This window comes from Theropithecus gelada, chromosome 1 (genome assembly GCF_003255815.1).
Source record: "Theropithecus gelada isolate Dixy chromosome 1, Tgel_1.0, whole genome shotgun sequence".
Classification (NCBI taxonomy): domain Eukaryota; kingdom Metazoa; phylum Chordata; class Mammalia; order Primates; family Cercopithecidae; genus Theropithecus; species Theropithecus gelada.
The window spans coordinates 44,240,819-44,260,790 of NC_037668.1; the positions used below are offsets into that span (position 1 = coordinate 44,240,819).

General features: G+C 49.4%; 1 protein-coding gene across 3 annotated transcripts; it reads left to right on the forward strand.

Moving 5' to 3' along the window:
- The first annotated feature begins 226 nt into the window (after nucleotides 1-226).
- Nucleotides 227-18,404, forward strand: NECAP2 (NECAP endocytosis associated 2). Of its 3 annotated transcripts, none has more exons than XM_025384185.1 (8): nucleotides 227-863; nucleotides 3,649-3,749; nucleotides 8,188-8,292; nucleotides 8,379-8,460; nucleotides 9,414-9,522; nucleotides 12,065-12,242; nucleotides 15,951-16,026; nucleotides 17,165-18,404. In XM_025384185.1, the coding sequence occupies exons 1-8, from the start codon at nucleotides 772-774 to the stop codon at nucleotides 17,211-17,213; spliced, it is 792 nt and encodes a 263-aa protein (XP_025239970.1). In that variant the 5' UTR covers nucleotides 227-771; the 3' UTR covers nucleotides 17,214-18,404. The 3 variants fall into 3 exon arrangements, with proteins under 3 accessions (XP_025239970.1, XP_025239977.1, XP_025239961.1); XM_025384192.1 differs by having other exon boundaries at nucleotides 227-785; XM_025384176.1 differs by lacking the exon at nucleotides 15,951-16,026.
- The last annotated feature ends 1,568 nt before the right edge of the window (nucleotides 18,405-19,972 follow it).

The following is a 19,972-nucleotide window of genomic DNA, read 5'->3' on the forward strand; positions in this document are numbered from 1 at the left end:
AATTTTTGTATTTTTAGTAGAGACGGGGTTTCACCATGTTGGCCACGCTGGTCTCGAACTCCTGACCTCAGGTGATCCGCCCGCCTCAGCCTCCCCAACTGCTGGGATTACAGGCGTGAGCCACTGCGCCTGGCCTGGAAATCTTCGTAAATTACTTGCGTTACCAAACTTTACTTCTTTGAATACAACTCGTTGTTGAGGTTTGGCCACACGGGGCTCTGAGCACATAAATGGGTTCTCATAGGGGAAGCATGGAGGGTGGTAGGCTAAGGGCATCCACTTAGTGTGGTGGGTCGGGTGGCCAGCTGACCCTTAGTCAGGAGAGGGAAGGATATTCAGGCAGAGGAGGCGCGGCAGCAAAGGCTGGAGGACAGAGATGCTGCAGTGTGGGCTATGGCTTTGCCTCTCGGCCAACTGGGCCCCAGGCCTAAGAACTGAAGCGATGGGGATGATCCACACCCAGACCATGGGATATGGAGGGGTCCATCTACGGCGGGCGCCGGTCTCTTTCCCTGCGTCCGAGGGTGTCAGGAGGGAGAGAGAAGCGTCTGGAGGGAGAGAGAAGCGTCTGGAGGGAGAGAGAAGCCTCCGAAGGTCTCCCGCCGCGTGTCTTCAGCGGGGTTTCCAGCAGAGGGCGCACAAACGAGGCCGTGCTGAGGCCCGCGAGCTGCCGCTCTAGCCGAAACCTGGTCACAGAGTCGCACCGTTTCCGTCCGTCGGACAGAGGAACGGTGGAAGGAGCCGGAAGTCCGGTGGGATCCAGGCGTCGCGATGGAGGAGAGTGGGTACGAGTCGGTGCTCTGTGTCAAGCCTGACGTCCACGTCTACCGCATCCCTCCGCGGGCTACCAACCGTGGCTACAGGTGATTTCCCGCCGCCAGACTAGGCTAGCTCCGATTTAACCCTTTCTCCGCCACCCGGACACACCCACTGCGGGAACCGAGGACAGCCCTGGCCAGTTTTGGGGCGAGGGGGAGCTAATGCTGCTGCTTCTTCCAGTTCCAGGCCCGAGCAGGGAGGCGGACCCAGAGTTTCGCCCGTCTCAGTACGACGCGCGGAACTCCTGGCGGCGGGGAGGGCGTTAAAGCCGTATCTAGCGCTTAGGGACCCCGGTGGGCTGCCGGGTACCCTAAACTTGGTCGGGGGTAGTGATGTCACAGACGCTTCTCTTTCAGCGCTAACCGGTGGCCTTGAAGGGATCCTCGAAAAGCCTTAAGCGGGGAGGTACCCTATCACAGACGGAAATACCCGAGAGGAGGGGAGGGGAGCCCAGAGCCGGCTGAAAGGACCGGTCCCGGGGAGCTTTAAGCTGACGGTCAAAGCCTGGGGACCCCTTCCTGCCCAGATCCCTTCGCACGAATTTCACCCTTGATCACAGCCTGGAGCAGTTGGGAGGACCCCATCTACATTTCTCTGATCTCTACCTGAGACGAATAAACACACACGCTTGTAAACATACAGAGTATCTCTGCAAGGGAACACAGGAAACTGCCCTATGGGAGGGGAACCGCCCTTGGAAGGAGACTTCCTTTCCCTTTTGTACTGTTTGCATTTTACTACCCTTTGTATGTGTTATCTATCAAAACAAGACGAAAAATATTAAACGAAGCAACGATACACTTCATACAGACACCCTGGCCTATGGCTATTCTGTGCCACTGAGTGGTGGTGAGGAGTGTTCATATTTGCGGGGGCCTGGGTGGCTATTGAAGGCGATGGTTGTCCAAGTTTTTCGGAAATACGGGATTGGCCTGCACCCCAAGAATGATGGAGCGTCCACATATTCTCTTGTTACTTTCCATTGTGTTACCGTGGGCTCATAGCTGATTTTATGGTGGAAAGATGTATTAGTGAACATTACATTCATGACATATTTTAAAATAGTGTTAAAAACAACAGTAACCAAAATACATTTGTTTTCTGTCATCAAACTGTAGTTGGACCATCAAACCATTGATGGTCGTCTAGCCCTATCCTCTGTTGCGTCTTTTTTTTTTTTTTTTTTTTTTTGAGACAGTTTCCCTCTTGTCCAGGCTAAGAGTGTAATGGCGCGCGATCTCGGCTCACTGCAACCTCCGCCTCCCGAATCCAAGCGATTCTCCTGCCTCAGCCTCCAGAGTAGCTGGGATTACAGCCATACACCACCACTACCGACTAATTTTGTGTTTTTAGTAGAGACGAGGTTTCTGCATGTTAGTCAGGCTGGTCTCGAACTCCCAACCTCAAGTGATCCTGATCCACTCGCCTCGGGCCTCCCAAAGTGCTGGGATTACAGGCGTGAGCCACCACGCTCGGCCCCCTATTGGGTCTTTAGTAGGATGGGTTTGGTTCCTCTTGGTGCCCCAGAGAGTGAGGTTATGGATTGTCAGGGCTGGCTGGTTTAGCTTAGAGGAAACTACCAGTGCCTGCAATTAAGTCTTGGAGCTCTCCTTAGCCTGAATCTCAGGCCTATTAAGAGGAACTGGAACTGAGTCTGCTGATTTGTGAATTGACAGTCTGCATTTGTGCAGCCCTCAAGATAGCCGCGTCCAGGGTTCTTGAGAACTGGCACAGGGACTTCCAAGAAAAGCCTCCTGTAAACACCTGCGGTTCTTGCTATTTGGGGATTTTACTGACCTTTTCTTAGAACTAAAATGTGAAGTTAATGCTTTAAAAGAGTCAAAACAGCTGGCTGTGGTGGCTCACGCCTGTAATCCCAACACTTTGGGATGCCTAGGTGGAAGGATCCCTTCAGCCTAATACCTCACGACCAGCCTGGACAACATAGTGAGAGCCTCTTTCTATAATTTTTTTTTTTTTTAATTAGCCTGGTGTGTTGGTACACACACCTGTAGTCCCAGCTCCTCAGGAGGCTGAGGTGGAAGGATCTCTTGGGCTCGGGAGGTTGAGGCTTCAGTGAGCTGTGGTTGGACCACTGCGCTTCAGCCTGGGTGACAGAGTGAGACCCCATTTCAAACAAACCAGAGCCAAAAGAGGCATTGCTGTAAGTTCATGGTTTCCTGGGTTTCTTCCTAAGCTCCCATTCGCTTTTCTGTTCTCCTTTTCTCTTCTGGTGATTGCTCCATGCTGACTTTTTCTTTCGAGATAGTCTCACTTTTCTCAAATGGTCACTCTGATCACTGCAGTCAAGCAATGTCAGAAACAGAATCAGGCCCCTGCAACTGCTGCTTCTATAGAAAGGAAACTGGAAGGAAGTCCTACTCGGAGGAGGACACTGTGGTCTAGAGAGGGGGTCACCAAGTGACAACCCACTGTATTTTTGTATGGTTCACACCTAAGAATGGTTTTTACATTTTTTAAATAGTTGGGAAAATTTTTAAAGGAGAGTATTTCATACTGGGAACATTATATGAATTTCAGATTTCAATGTCTACACTTCGATTGAAATACAGCTGTGCTCAGTAGAAAATAGTTGATACCTAAAGCATCACCACGTGCATGTTCTGTACTGCTTTTACTCTACAGCAGCAGAGCGGCCTTGTTGTGACAGGCTGTGTGCCCTGCAAAGCCAAAGATATTTACTGTCTGACTCTTGACAGAAAATGTTTGCCAACTCTTGGGCTAGAATAAGCAGCCCTTTCCATCCCCAGCATTGGGGTCACGCAGCAGGAGCCTCTGGCAGAGGTTCAGTGGTGTTTGTTCCCTTAGGGCCGCGGAGTGGCAGCTGGACCAGCCATCATGGAGTGGCCGGCTGAGGATCACTGCAAAGGGGCAGATGGCCTACATCAAGCTGGAGGACAGGACCTCAGGTAACTGCAAGGGAGGCCGCACCTAGCTGAGGGGCTGCGCTCCCACTTTATGAAGGGAGAGGTGGTCTGGTCTGGCCAGGCTTTAAGCTGTACCTTTCTCCCACCTTAGTTGTAGAAAGTACTGTCTCCAGGTGTAAAAACAAGTATTTCATGTCAAACACCAGTTCCTTTTAGGAGTCCTCAGCAAAATGTGGAGGCCAAGGAGAGGAGACCACAGCTTGGTCCTGGTAGGAAGTAGGAGGCCCTGGAAGTGGCCTTGAAAACAGGCGGGTGAGGATGCACAGCTCTCTGCTGCTGGACTCTGCTTCCTACTGAGGAATTGTTTATCAACGCAGCGGTAACTCCCAGAGCTGACCACACCCATTAACTGAAGAAGCTGGAAACTGTCTTACTCAGCTCTTTCTATAGTGAGAGGACAAGCCGAGCTGGGTTGTGTTGGGGTCAGGTGGCAGAGGTCGTCTTGGGGGAAACTTCAGAAGTGCTGGGCCACCAGTGCATCTGGGTGAGCTGTGGAGGGCAGTGTGCCTGAAATCCCCCTGCTGAGACCCCGAGTGGGGTCGGACACAGTGCCTGCTCAGTCAGGTGCCACAACATTCGGTCATTTATTTTTTGTAATGTGTAGAGATTTTCCTTTGTAGAGCAGAAGAAAGTGCAAAAGTTTAGAGACAGAACTGGCTGCCTCTTCTCAGAACTATGTTCTGCCTGAGCTACTGGACGTGGGGTGAGCCACATGACCTCTGGAGCCTTGGCCTCCTCCGTGTTGAAATGGGGATCGTATTAGTTCCTCCTTCATAAGACTGTTGGAGAATAGGAAGTGAGTGGATATTTCTCTAATTGCTTTATGGACTGCGAGGCAACCCAAAGCGTTGATTTGTTCTTTGGGAACTTGGGTATTGGCGGCAGAGGAGTTTGAAGAGGCAGCTGCCATGGCCAGACCAGAGAATTTTAGCTGGAGAATTGCTGGGACACCCCAGGTAGTGTCATAAGAGAATGGTACCACCTGTTGTTCTCTGGGGAATTTGGTAACTGTGACTTTATTTATTTGAAAAAAACTTTTGTTTTTTAGATGGAGTCTTGCTTGGTCACCCAGGCTGGAGTGCAGTGGCACGATCTTGGCTCACTGCAACCTCCGCCTCACGGGTTCAAGCAGTTCTCTGCCTCAGCCTCCCGAGTAGCTGGGATTACAGGCGCCCACCACCACACCCAGCTAATTTTTTTGTGTGTGTTTTTAGTAGAGACGGAGTTTCACCATATTGGCCAGGCTGTTCTTGAACTCCTGACCTCGTGATGCGCCCGCCTTGGCCTCCCAAAGTGTTGGAATTACAGGTGTGAGCCACTGTGCCCCGGCCAGCTGTGACTTTAACATGACTCCCTAATGTAACAGCCACTGCCTAGGGCTGAGCCTCCCCTGTGGGACCCACCCCAAGGTGCTCTTAGCTCAAGGTCATGGCTGGGTCATGTTAGTCTCTAACTTTCCCATGAGGTAATGAGCATATCACTCTAGGCCAGGCTTTCTCAGCTTCAGCACTGTTGACACTTGGGGCCAGATGAGTCTTTGTTTCGGGGAGCTGTGGAGCCCAACGAGGATATTTTACAGCATTCTTGGCCTCTGTCTAGCAGATGTCAGTAGCACCCCCCAAGTTGTGACGATCAAAATTATCTCTAGACATTGCCAGATGTCTCTTGGGGACAGGGGAGCAAAATCACCCCGATTGAGAATTACTGCTGTAGTCTGAAGGCATCTTGGTAAGGTTGGAACAGAAGGCAGATAAATTGACAAGAAACTGCAGACTCTAGGGCTGTTGGTTTTTTTTTTTTTTTTTTTTTTTTTGAGACGGAGTCTCGCTCTGTCGCCCAGGCTGGAGTGCAGTGGCGGGATCTCAGCTCACTGCAAGCTCCGCCTCCCGGGTTCACGCCATTCTCCTGCCTCAGCCTCCCGAGTAGCTGGGACTACAGGCGCCCGCCACTGCGCCCGGCTAGTTTTTTGTATTTCTTAATAGAGACGGGGTTTCACCGTGTTAGCCAGGATGGTCTCGATCTCCTGACCTCGTGATCCGCCCGTCTCGGCCTCCCAAAGTGCTGGGATTACAGGCTTGAGCCACCGCGCCCAGCCGGGCTGTTGGTTTTGAATCAGTTCAGCCTTGATTACAAAATTACCTCTAGCCCCGGCACGTAGCTCATGCCTGTAATCCCCTCACTTTAGGAGGCCAAGACAGGTGGATCGCTTGAGCCCAGGAATTCCAGAGCAGCCTGGGCAATATGACAAAACCTTGTCTCTAATAAAAATGCAAAAATTAGCAAGGTGTAGTGGTGTACACCTGTAATCCCAACTACTTGGGAGGCTAAGGCACAAGAATCACTTGAACCAAGGAGGTAGAGGTTGCAGTGAGCCGAGATTGCACCATTGCACTCTAGCATGGGTGACAGAGCAAGACTGTCTCAAAAAGAAAACAAAAAGAAAATAAAACAGGCCAGGCACGGTGGCTCACCCGCCTGTAATCCCAGCACTTTGGGAGGCCAATGCGGGCAGATCATCTGAGGTCAGGGGTTCGAGACCAGCCTGACCAACACGGAGAAACCTCGTCTGTACTAAAAATACAAAATTAGCTGGGCATGGTGGTGCATGCTTGTAAACACAGCTACTCAGGAGGTTGAGGCAGGAGAATCGCTTGAACCTGGGAGGCAGAGGTTGCAGCGAGGCGAGATTGTGCCATTGCACTCCATCCTGGGCAATAAGAGTGAAACTCTGCCTTGGAAAAAAAAACCAACCAACCCAAAAAACAAAGTTCTCTCTAAACCACAGGATTCAATAGAAGATATTTGATTAAAGACTTAAAGCACCAGCCAGGTATGGTGACTCATGCTTCTAATCCCATGGCTTTGGGAGGCCAAGGTGGGAGGATGGCTTGAGACCAGGAGTTAGAGACCAGCCTGGGCAACATATGAAGACCCTGTCTCTAACAAAAGAAATTGAGTGGGCATGGTGGCATGTGCCTGTATTCCTAGCTACGTGAGAGGCTGAAGCGGGAAGATTACTTGAGCCCAGGAGTTTGAGGCTGCTGTGAGCTATGATGCACTGCACATTGCACTTCAATCTGGGCAACAGAGCCCAGACCCTGTTTCTTCTTTTTTTTTTGTCACCTTGGCTGGAGTGCAGTGGCACAATCTCAGCTCACTGCAGCCTCCAACTCCTGGGGTCAGGGATCCTCCTGCCTCAGCCTCCCAGGGAGCTGGAACTAAATGTGTGTGCCACCATGCCTGGCTTATTTTTATATTTTTTCTAGAGACCAGGTTTCACCATCTTGCTCATGCTAGTCTCAAATTCCTGGGCTCGGCCGGGCACAGTGGCTCACGCCTGTAATCCCAGCACTTTGGGAGGCCGAGGTGGGCGGATCACCTGAGGTCAGGAGTTCAAGACCAGCCTGGCCAACATGATGAAACACTGTCTCTACTAAAAATACAAAAATTAGCTGGGTGTGGAGGTGCATGCCTGTAATTCCAGCTGCTTGGGAGGCTGAGGCAGGAGAATCACTTGAACCTGGGAGGTGGAGGTTGCAGTGAGCCGAGATCGCGCCGCTGCACTCCAGCCTGGGCGACAGAGGGAGACTCTATCTCAGGCAAAAAAAAAAAAAAAAAAAAAAAAAAGGTATAAATCAAATTCCTGGGCTCAAGCAATGCACCCCACCTCAGCCTCCCAAAGTGCTGGGACCACACCCAGTCCATGACCCTGTTTCTAAAAAACAAAACAAAAAATACTAAAAGCAACAACAGACGTCAGCACATAGGAAAAACTGATGCCAGTCATAAATGCTCGTGGAAATTTTATGTTGCGCTGCACCTGTTGAGTGCTGTAGTTGACAAGGTGATGTGTTTCACAAGGGCTCCTTTTAAAGCTAGTCATGCTTGCCCTGTCTCAGATTGAATTAAATCAGCCTGCTTCAGATTCCCTATGGGTGTGAAAACTTCCTCCCTTATTTCCTCGGGGCTTACTGGCCCCTCTTATAGTCCTGCCTCAGGTACTGGGCCTCTTCAGCAGGTGTGATTACCTAGGTCAGGGCTCACCTGTTCTAGGACACTCAGGGTTCAGGTAATATAAGTGGGTAAAGCAGATGGAATGGATGGGCTAGCAGCTCCAGCTGCTCAGGTTGGCTTGGAGGCTCAGCATTAATAGAGCTTAATTTTAAGAGAGGCCAGGCAGAATACTAAACTGGGCTAGATTTGACCTGTAAGCTATCTCTGACTTAAGCCTTTCCTTAGTTATATTTTCTGTGTCTTCCCTTTAGCAAGAATGGATTTGATTTGAATTCCAGAGTAAGATTTGCCGATCTGTCCCAGCTGGCTAGAGATACCTTGCGGGAAAAAGGCCCAGTAGTCTGGTAGAAACACCTGGCTGGAAGGGGGCTCAGGGCTCAGCGCTCAACCTAACCTGTGCTTTCAGGGGAGCTGTTTGCTCAGGCCCCGGTGGATCAGTTTCCTGGCACAGCTGTGGAGAGTGTGACGGACTCCAGCAGGTACTTCGTGATCCGCATCGAAGATGGAAATGGTAGGCATGGGTCCTGGTGCTTCCTCCTCTTGGGAAAGGTTTTCTCAGCCTGTGGAAGGTGGCATTGATCATGTGTTGTCCCCCAGGGCGACGGGCGTTTATTGGAATTGGCTTCGGGGACCGAGGTGATGCCTTTGACTTCAATGTTGCATTGCAGGACCATTTCAAGTGAGTGGTTCTGGGAGACACATGCTCATGCCCCTCCCTTCTTGCCCTGGGCAGAATGATCTCCCAGGTTAGGATACCCAAGTGGTTGTGTGTGATTTGTCTGGCAGCAGAGACTCAGGAGAACCCAGGGCAAGCCACCTGTCTGCTCTGCCAATGTTCATCTCTGCTGTAAAGCCTTGTCCTTTACCCGAGGCCCATCTCTACCATCCCAGCCTTCGGGCCTGCCACCTGTCTTCCCTTACCAGGCCCCTGAGCAGTCAGAGTCCTCATCAGCCTCCTGTAGCCTTTCTGGGCCTGCTCCTCCATGTCATCAGTGGCGCTTGGATTCCCAGGGCACCCAGCAGATGCTCTGATGTCCTTTTCTGAAGCTAAGAGATAGGGCAGGAAGTCCTCCTCCACCATCTGCAGGGCTTGAACTCAGGCTGCCAGTGAGTGGGCTGTGCCCGGCCACTCATGTGGCGCTTCTGACTCTTCCCTGACCTGGTGCTGTTGTGTGGTGTGGTATGGAGGGTGGGGGAGCTTTGTGTTGCCCTCTACTTCTGGGTATCTGTCTTGTCTCCCTGTCTACCTTCTGAGTGTTTGAGGGTGTGTAGAGACCGCATCTTAGTTCTTGTGCCACATGCTGTAGAGGGAGGGGCAGGCTCTCACATGTGTCCTAGAGACAGTGTTAGGACCCTCTACATGAGTGATCTCACTGAACTCGTAGCCATCTTGAAGACCTATAGAATTGTGGGCATATTTTGCTGACGAGGAAACCAATGTGCATGCAGCTACTTAAGTGTCAGAGCAGGATTTGAATTCAGGCCTCACTCCCAAGCCTGCACTCTTTCTGCCACCCCGTCTCACTACGAGGCTCAGCCTGGACTGATGGCAGGCAGTAGTGAAGTGAGCCAGTGATTGCAGGGCAGCTGGTCTCTTCCTTCCTCACCTTTTTCCTCATGTTCTCTCCCCAGGTGGGTGAAACAGCAGTGTGAATTTGCAAAACAAGCCCAGAACCCAGACCAAGGCCCTAAATTGGACCTGGGCTTCAAGGAGGGCCAGACCATCAAGCTTAACATCGCAGTGAGTTCCACCCTTGCTTGACTGTGGTGGCCATGGTCACGTGATACTTGTGGCCACCCAGAGCCCATCGCTCTTCTTACGGTTCAGCTCCTTCAGTTCAGCAGATGTTTAGTGAGCATCTGCCTTGTGCCAGGTCCTGCACCAGGGGTGAACGAGAGACCTCTATTCTTGTGGAACTCAGAGTTAAACTGAGACAGGCAGGTAAAAATGTAATTACAACATGGCAGGAAAGGTTCCATAACTAAGGGATGCCCTGGGTGCCGTGGGCCCCTAGAGGAAGGGCATGCAGCCCATAGAGATGGGAACCAAGTAAGGCTTACTGGAAGAAGGGACCTGTAGGCAAAGGAAGAGTGATCAAAGAGGACCAGCAGGTGCAAAGCCTCTGAGCTGAGAAGGAGCATCAGTCATTTGCTGCCGGAAGTGGTGCTTCTGTCCTAGCTATTAGAGTGCATCAGGAGGGACCCATGTGCTCATCCCAGGCTGTGTCTTGAATGAGGAAGATTTGGGAGAGTTCTGGCAGGAAGGCGTTGAGGTGGACACTGGGAGTCCTGGGCAGCTTCTGCTGATGGTGTTGTCCTGGCTCCTGTGTCTTTGTTCTGAGCTGCTCTACCTCTGGCTTCCCCCGGTCAGTTCCTGTTCATAGGAACAGGTTGGGCCGGGCCGCCTGAAGTTGACCTTTACCTGGCTGCAAGGGTGGAGAGGGGAAATGAGGTCAGACTCATGATTGGGGGCACCCAAGGACCAAGTGGATTGGTTTTTGTTTTTGCCAGGAATACTGTGTTGAGATGGATTTGTTTTTTGAAGAAGCTTTGTAACGCTAAAATAATGCTTTTCCTCTTTACTTACCATCTCTTTCTCCTCTTTTCTGCTTCGTGCTGGTGATTTGGGATCCTTGAAGTTGGCCAGCTGGCCCTTAAGAGAGAAATGCAAGTCCAATCCAGTGGACTGGTTGGGATGCGATTCTTTCTCTCGCTTGGAGGAAACTAACATTTAATGAGCACCAGCTGTGGGCCAGGTAGTGTTTTTAGGCGTTTCTTATGTGAATTAAACATCTCCCTTTCCTCCGTGAGATGAGGAAATGGAGGCTTAGGGAGGGTTTGGGACTTGCCCAGGGTCACAGAGCTACAAATAACTGGCACAGCTGTACTCACACTGAGGTCTTTGAGGTCTTTTGACTTCAGGGCTGGACTTACTATTCTATTAAGCTGCTGCTTTCCTTACAAGTAGGGAACATATTATCTTCATCTGTGTGACTTGTGCTGGTTTCTGGCTCATGCTTGGTGCTCAGTTTTTTTTTTAAGCATTTTCTTGAAGTATAATATGCATGTAAAAAAGTGTACAAATCATAAGTGCAGAACTTAGTGAAATTTTAAAAACCTAATTTATAGGCCAGGAGTGGTGGCTCCTGCTTGTAATCCCAGCACTTTGGGAGGCCGAGGCGGGTGGATCACCTGAGGTCGGGAGTTCAAGACAACCCTTACCAACATGGAGAAACCCCGTCTCTACTAAAAATACAAAATTAGCCGGGCGTGGTGGTGCATGCCTATAATCCCAGCTACTCGGGAGGCTGAGGCAGGAGAATTGCTTGAACCCGGGAGGTGGAGGTTGTAGTGAGCCAAGATCAAGCCATTGTACTCCAGCCTGGGCAACAAAAGCAAAACTCTGGATCAAAAAAACAAAACAAAACAACCCAATTTATAAACTTGCACCTCGCTCAAGATGCAAAAGATAGTCAGCACTCTGGAAACACCTCTCCTGGCCCCTCCCAGTAACTACCCTGAGTAACCCTATACTGACTTCACATACCGTAGGTTTCGTTTGTTCTTAACTTTCATAAGTTGAATCATACACCTAGTCCTGTTTTGGGATGATTTCTTTCTCTTAGTGTAATTTTTGTGAGAGTCATCCATGGTGTTGTGTGTAGTTTGTTCATTCTCACTGTTGTGGCATGTACCATTGTGAGAATTCATCCAATTTATTTATGTTTTACTGATGATGGACATTTGGGTAGTTTCCAGTTTGGGGCGATTACAAATAGTGCTGCTGTAGATGTTTGAGTTCATGTCTTTTGGTGCATATATGTATGATTTCTGTTGGTTTATATCTAGGAGTGGAATTGCGGAGTCATAAGTTTAAGTTCCTATGTTGAGCTTTATAGATCCTTTCAAGTAATTTTTCAAAGTAGTTTTACCAGTTTACACTTCGATCAGCAGCACATGAATGGTTACTCCATGTCATAGTCAATACTTGATAATCTACATTTTAGCCATTCTGGTGAGTGTGTAATGGTTTATCATTATAGCTTTGATCTGCATTTCCCTGATGAATGAAGTGGGGTGCTGGGTTTTAAAATGGACCTTATTTGTGATAGATTCAGAATGATGATGCACTAAGTGTAGCTCATAACAATGCTAGGTAGGACCATCTTTTGGTTAGACAGATGTTAGGGCTCTGGGGTCACCTTGGCCCTCCTCGTGGGGTTTTCTGGTAGCACTGGGACTGCAGCAGAACTGGCTGATTTGCATTCCTCTTCCCTGTTTAGAACATGAAGAAGAAGGAAGGAGCAGCCGGGAATCCCCGAGCCCGGCCTGCCAGCACAGGAGGGCTGAGCCTGCTTCCCCCTCCCCCAGGGGGCAAAACCTCCACCCTGATCCCTCCCCCTGGGGAGCAGTTGGCTGTAGGGGGATCCCTCACCCAGCCAGCAGTTGCTCCCAGTTCAGGTTAGTGCTCAGTGGGCGACTGCTGGATCGGTACCTGTGTGCTCCTCTTCTCACTGGCAGCTGGGCCCCATGGTTTTCCCCCCGTCGCACACATGGATTGGTAATGTAGTACCTGTCCGTGTCAAAGAAGAAAGGCGGGCACCCAAAGCTGATTCTGCACACGCTGGTAAGGGGCTCCTTCTAGTTGGCCTTTATGGCGTCTGCCTTCCCCTGAGAGGCCAGGGCTGGGATTTGTTTGTTACTGTGAAATCATCAACATGTCAGTTCCTGGTTCCCAGTGTGTGCTCAGTGGGTACTGAGTGAGTGGGTAATGGAGACACTGTCTCTGCTCACGTGTAGTGTGAGAGATGAGTCACAGCACAGAGACCAAATGTGTAGGCCTAGACCCACCATCAGCTAGTGTGATCTGGGGAGGTTTCATGAAAGAGGTGACATTGATCTGGACCTTGAAGGAGGCAGATAGAGTGGGAGTGGTTGGCATTCCAGGCAGAGAGAACATGAATGAGGCCAAGACTTTTAGATACCTGGTGTATTTAGGGAGATGGGTACAGCATAAGGTATGCCAAGGTGAGTGGTGGGAAATGAAATTTCGTTTGGAGTGAGCACCACACCCAGCCTCTGACCACGCTGGGGTGCCAGCCCTTTGCCTCTACCTCCCCACCCTGCCCAGCCCAGCTTGATGCTCCTGGCCTTCCCTGGGCTGGGCGATTGTTACCAGCCTGCCTTCTGCCCACAGCTCTCTCCAGCTTGCAGGCAGGAAGCCTTCCTGCTGTGCTGATTCCTAAGCATCCCCAACATCGGCTGCCCTATCTGGAGGTCAAGCTTTAGGCTTCAGCCCTGGGGGGAATACTCTAACCTGGAGATTGGGAGAAGGGGCCGTCAGAGAGCCCCTGCCTGGTACTGGGAACTGTTCTTTAAGCGTTATTTCTCAGAGTGGGGTCATAGGACCACTTGCCTTGGCATCGCTGAGGGATAGGGGCAGGAATCTGCATTCTTATGTCTATTCTTTTTTTTTTTTTTGAGACGGAGTCTTTTTGCTCTTGTTGCCCAGGCTGGAGTGCAATGGCATGATCTCGGCTCACCGCAACCTCTGCCTCCTGGGTTCAGGTGATTCTCCTGCCTCAGCCTCTCGAGTAGCTGGGATTACAGGCATGCGCCTCCACACCCAGCTAATTTTGTATTTTTAGTAGAGACGGGGTTTCTCCATGTTGGTCAGACTGGTCTTGAACTCCCGACCTCAGGTGATCCGCCCGTCTTGGCCTCCCAAAGTGCCAGGATTATAGGCGTGAGCCACTTTGTCCAGGCCTTATGTCTATTCATGTTTGTGTGTTGAGTAAAGTCTGAGAGCTACTACCTTAGGCCATCCCTTGGTTGCTGATGGTTATTTATTTATTTATTTATTTATTTGAGATGGAGTCTTGCTCTGTCACCCAGGCTGGAGAGCAGTGGCATGTTCTCGGCTCACCACAACCTCTGACTCCTGGGGTCAAATGATTCTCCCGCTTCAGCCTCCCGAGTAGCTGAGATTACAGGCATGCACCACCACGCCCACCTAAGTTTTATATTTTTAGTAGAGGCAGGGTTTCACCATGTTGGTCAGGATGGCTTCGATCTCCTGACCTTGTGATCTGCCCGCCTCAGCCTCCCAAAGTGCTGGGATTACAGGCATGAGCCACCACACCTGGCCTTGCTGATTCATTTTTAACAGCATTTTAATTTTAATATGGTGTGCTTGCTGTGTGCCGGGTAGAGTTCTAGGCAACTGGCAGGTATAGCATCAAGTTTTAGTTCTCAAGGGCTTGTGTTCTGGTGTCTGAGACAGGCAGTTAGCATATCTACAAACAAAATGGTGTCAGATAATAAGTCATAAATAGCAACATTTATGAAGCACTTACTATATGAACAATATGGTTGGGTTCAAATTTCAGCTTACCAGCTTTGTGATCTTTATTAATTAATTTATTTTTATTTTTTATTTTTGAGATGGAGTTTTGCTCTTGTTGCATAGGCTGGAGTGTGACGGCATGATCTCAGCTCACCGCAGCCTCTGCCTCCCAGGTTCAAGTGATTTTCCTGCTTCAGCCTCCTGAGTAGCTGGGATTACAGGCATGTACCACCACGGCTGGCTAATTTTGTGTTTTTAGTAGAGACGGGGTTTCTCCATGTTGGTCAGGCTGGTCTTGAACTCCTGACCTCAGGTGATCCTCCCGCCTTGGCCTCCCAAAGTGCTGCGATTACAGGCATGAGCCACCATGCCTGGCCTACTTATTTATTTTTAAGATGGAGTCTTACTCTGTTGCCCAGTCTGGAGAGCAGTGGCATGATCTCAGCTCACGGCAACCTCCGCCTCCTGGGTTCAAGCAATTCTCCTGCCTCAGTCTCCCAAGTAGCTGGCATTACAGCTGTGCACCACCATGCCTGGCTAATTTTTGTATTTTTAGTAGAGACAGGGGTTTCACCATGTTGGCCAGGCTGGTCTCAAACTCCTGACCTCAGGTGATCCACCTGCTTTGGCCACCCAAAGTGCTGGGATTACAGGCTGAGCCACTGTGCCCAGCCCAGTTTTGTGATCTTTAGAAAATCACTTCTCCATGCCTCATTTTTCTCATCTGTAGGATAGGGGAAGTAATGATACTTAAAATATAGGTTTCTTGTGGGGATCAAATAAACTAATCTATGTATAGCACTTAGAACAATTTTTGGAACATTGTAAGTGCTTACTGAATGTTAGCTCTCATTTTATTAATATCGTTATTGCCACTATATGCTGGACTTGTTCTAAGCATTCCATGGGTATTTAATCCTCACACCAGTCCTATGGAGTAGTTCTGTTATTTTCACCATTTTAGAGGTAGGAGAATGGAAACTGAAATGACCTGCACAGTCACATGGCTCGTCCCAATCTCTTTCCCTAGAGGCTGGGGTGAGGTTCACAGAAGATAATGTGCCTTGAGCACTTGGTGAGCATTGAGGGCCCTAGTTTTATCTGTTCTCCTGGCCCAGAGCAGATTAGAAATAGCAAATTAATGTGAAGGCGGAGTGTGGCAAACACAGGCCCTTCAGAAGGGACAGATGGCAGCACTGGGGGAGGTGCCAGAAAAGCACAAGAGCAGGCATTGTAGCCCCATGGTGTCACCCACCTTGGTGGAGAGATAGGAATGCGCTTCTGTGTGAGCTCTTGGGAACGCTCTTCCTGACCCCTAACCAGTTTGGGGCCTGAGACTCGGCACGTGGCTGGCACATAATGTTCTCAGCTAGTTGATCCAGACATGGTAGTGCAGGCTTGATATGAAGATGATCTTGCAGTTTTGGTGGACATTCTCCGTTCAAGAAGCTGAGCCAGGTTATAGTAAATTTTAAACAGATTTCAACATGAACGGTTGATAACAAAGTCAGCTTCAGGTATGCATGATAGATGACGTGAGACTAACCCCAACTCCGCCGGCACCCCTCCTTCCACCTTGTATGTGGCTTTCCGCTTTTTCTCCAGAGCCCTCAAGGGCTGGTGGGAAGATGCTGGAAGTGTGGCAACCCAGTGGTGTTTTGTTGCCCAAAAACTTGTCTTGGTGTGGCTTTCCCAGCTACCTGGTGTCATGAGACTGTTCACTGAGTCTTATGATTTGGTCATGGAAACAACCAGAAAGAGAGGTCTCTGACTCCTCTGTCCCCTCTTCTCTTCCTATGGGTCGGACTCGGGAACATCAATAGGAGGTGCTCCTGTACCCTGGCCACAGCCCAAGCCTGCCACCGCTGACATCTGGGGAGACTTTACCAAATCTACAGGGTGAGGAGGGCCATGTTCTGTGGGGGACTGGGGCCAGGGCCGTTGCTCTACAAACCTTGTATTGTTCCACATGCCTGCCTTCTGGTGTTAGGATTAGGAGTAACAGTTTTAATTTGGATGTTTTCTTTTCTTTTTTTTTCCTTTTTTTTTTTTTTTGAGAGGGAGTTTCGCTCTTGTTGCCCAGGCTGAAGTGCAATGGCATGATCTTGGCTCACTGTAAACTCTGCCTTTCAGGTTCAGGGAGTCTGCCTACCTCAGCCTCCCAGAGTGCTGGGATTACAGGCATGAACTACCATGCCTGGCCCAAAATACAGTAATTATTGATTGCTGAAAATGTCAAATCCTAGAAAACGCAGCATTCTTACACGTAATGTTAACATCGTTCTTAAACAGTTTTTAGCCTAAGATTCATTTGAGGAGTCTGATTTTTCCCACAATAGACAGTTCTGATGATTCAGATGATTCTGGAATAACTCCAAGAACAGTTTTTGTATTTTATATTTTATTTTCACATTGAAAATCAGTCAGATTTGCTTCAGCCTCAAAGAGCGTGTTTATGTAAAATTAAATGAGGGCTGGCAGTGAGCTGTGCTCTTTTTTTCTAGATGGGAAAGGGGTTAAGCCTCTTCGGCCAGGCGTGTTGGCTCACACCTGTATTCCCAGCACTTTGGGAGGCTGAAGCAGGCAGATCACTTGAGGCCAGAAGTTCGAGACCAGCCTGGGCAACATGGCAAAACCCTGTCTCTACTAAAAGAAATACAAAAATTAACCGGTCATGTAGTTCCAGCTACTAGGGAGGCTGAGGTAGGAGGATCGTTTGAGCTCAAGAGGTTGAGGCTGCAGTTAGCCTTGAGTGTGCCACTGCATTGCAGCCTGGGTGACAGTGAGACCCTGTCTCAAAAAACCCAAAACAAAACAAAACCACGCACAAAAATGATAAATACAGTTACATTAACTATTTTAAAAAAAAATTGAGGGCCAGATTTGGTCTCTGTGCCAAAGTTTGCTGACTGCTGCTTTAGAACATTTAGGAACTGGCTTCTTAGAGCTTTTTCTGTCCAGAGAGAAACCACCTTTTATCTGCTTTGGATTTTCAAAGATCTGAACTCCCCCACCCTTCCCTGTCTTCTCTTTACAGATCAACTTCCAGCCAGACCCAGCCCGGCACAGGCTGGGTCCAATTCTGACCTGAGCACAATTTTTCCTCATGTGACTTCTGGGAAGGAGCTCCCTCGTCTGGGCCAAAGGAAGGAGGGAGAAGCACTCCTCAGCTGGCCTGTGTTTGGAGCATGAATCTCTCCTCTCCTTGTCTGGCTCTGTTGACAAACTGGGCATGTTGGGCAGTAAATTGGCACCATGTCACACTGTTTCCTGGGATTCAAGTATGCAACCAGAACACAGGAGAAGAAAAGCTCCAGGATCCTTGTCCCCATCTGTCCTCTTGACATGAGAGAGATTCTGAGACTTCTTCCATTGCAATGACCCCTATTAAACACAAGCCCCCAAAGCAAAAGAATAGGTTAAGTTTGCTGCCTGGATTCAGACCAGCCCTTCCCAGGGTCTACAGGTGTCATGTGATCACTGTTCAGCGGGAAGCTTTCTGTACCCACACTGGCTGTAGCCACTTCAGTCCATCTGCCCTCCAGAGGAGGGGTTTCTTCCTGATGTTTAGCAGGTTTAGAGGCTGCAGCTTGAGCTCACAATCAGGAGGGAAACTGGAAGGATTAGCAGCTTTTGAAAATGTTTAAATATTTTGCTTTGCTAATGTGCTGATCCGTACTAACTCATCTTTGCAAAAGGAACTGCTCCTTCAGCGTGCCGCAGCAGGGGCCTCTGAAGGGATTCCTCACTGTGTGCAGCTGCCCTGAGCTTCAGGCAGCAGTGTTCATCTCTGGCCAGTTGTCTGGTTCCCATGTATTCTCGGCCAGGTAGGCAACACAGACCCAGGGTGGGTGCTGGAAGCCAGACGGAACAGTGTTGGGGCAGGAAGGTGGAAGCTGTTGTCATGGGGCTGTGGGAGTCGGCACTCTGTCTGCTGGTGGCCCTCTCGGCTCGCAGGTTCACAGTGCCGCTCCTGGCAGACTTGGGTTTTCTCTTTGGTGGTTTCTAAAGTGCCTTATCTGCAAACAATTTCTTTTCTCCTTCAGGAACTGTGAATGACTAGCAGAAGGAGCTCAGTAAACTAGACGTCCAGGGTTGCTTGGTTTACTGGTTTATAAGAAATCTGAAAGCACCTCTGAAATTCCTTTTATTAACTCACCTCTCAGTTGAAAGATTTCATTTTTGAAGGGTCAAGACCATGAACTGAAAAAAGTGTTGGCCTTTTTGTGGGACCAGATTTTTAAGATAAAATAAATGTTTTTACTTCTGTCATTGTATATGAAAGATGAATGTGTTTCTGGCCGCGTGGCTGCTATACTCTTCAGGGTGCCACAGCTAGACTTATGGCCACTCTCTCACCACTGACCAAGTGTCCAGATTGAAAGTTCAGGGCTGGGGTATGAGGCTGGCCCAAGTGAGGAAATGCAACCCTGTTGTCTAAGGCAATCGGTACCTTCTCTCCTGCGTTCTCTAGGATAGTACGGTCTTTTCATCATCCTTTGGGTGATGTGAAAGTACTTGCTTGAATCACTTTGTGTGGGGCTTCATTCTCCTGTGGAGTCTCATGATACAGGCTGTGCTAGAGAGCCTCGCCCCTTGCTTTCTGTCTTCCACCAAACCTACCCACAGAAGCATCTCCCTAAGAAGTAAAGGGGTGCAGATACCCAGAGGTCAAAAGTAAAATTAAGAGGCCGGGCGCACTGGCTCATGCCTGTAATCCCAGCACTTTGAGAAGCCAAGATAGGAGAATCATTTGAGGCTGGGAGTTTGGGACCAGCCTGGGCAACATAGTAAGACCCATTTCTTTCCTTTCTTTTCTTTTCTTTTTTTTTTTGAGACACAGTCTCACTCTGTTTCCCTGACTGGAGTGCAGTGGAGCAATCTTGATCACTGCAATCACCGCCTCCCAGGTTCAAGTGATTCTCCTGCCTTAGCCTTTCCAGTATCTGGGATTACAGGCACCTGCTACCACACCTGGCTAATTTTTGTATTTTTTCAGTAGAGATGGGGTTTTACCTTGCTGGCCATGGTGGTCTCAAACTCCTGACCTCAAGTTATCTGCCCACCTTGGCCTCCCAAAGTGTTGGGATTATAGGCGTGAGCCATAGCACCCGGCTGTTAGACCCCATTTCTTAAAAAAAAAAAAAAAAAATCAGCTGGATGTGGTGGTGGTACATGCTTATAATCCTAACTACTTGGGAGGCTGAGGCGGGAGAATTGCTTGAGCCCAGGAGTTGAGGCTGCAGTGAGCTATGATCACGGTGTCGCACTCCAGTCTGGGCAGCACAGTGAGACCCTAGAGAATTCTCTAAAAGAATTACAAATGGAAAAAGAGCCACAACACTTCTTTTGCCTGAGGATTCTGTAAGAAGCAGTTTTTATTGTTACGGAAATAGCCACTCTGATTAAGAAACTGTAGAGAGGAGAAAGAAAATGAAAATTGAAGATTCTCTTGCCCATTGAATAAGGGTAAAGGAGATTGCATTAAAGGAACCTCAGGAGTAGTAACTTTTTTTTTTTTTTGAGACGAGTCTCGCTCTGTCCCCCAGGCTGGAGTGTAGTGGCGCGATCTCAGCTTACTGCAACCTCCGCCTCCCGGGTTCACACCATTCTCCTGCCTCAGCCTGCCATGTAGCTGGGACTACAGGCGCCTGCTACCACGCCTGGTACAAGTTTTTTGTGTTTTTAGTAGAGACAGGGTTTCACCGTGTTAGCCGGGATGGTCTCGATCTTCTGACCTCGTGATCCACCCGTCTTGGCCTCCCAAAGTGCTGAGATTACAGGCGTGAGCCACCATACCCTGCAGGAGTAGTAACTTTTTTGTGTCGATTTCACATACCATTAC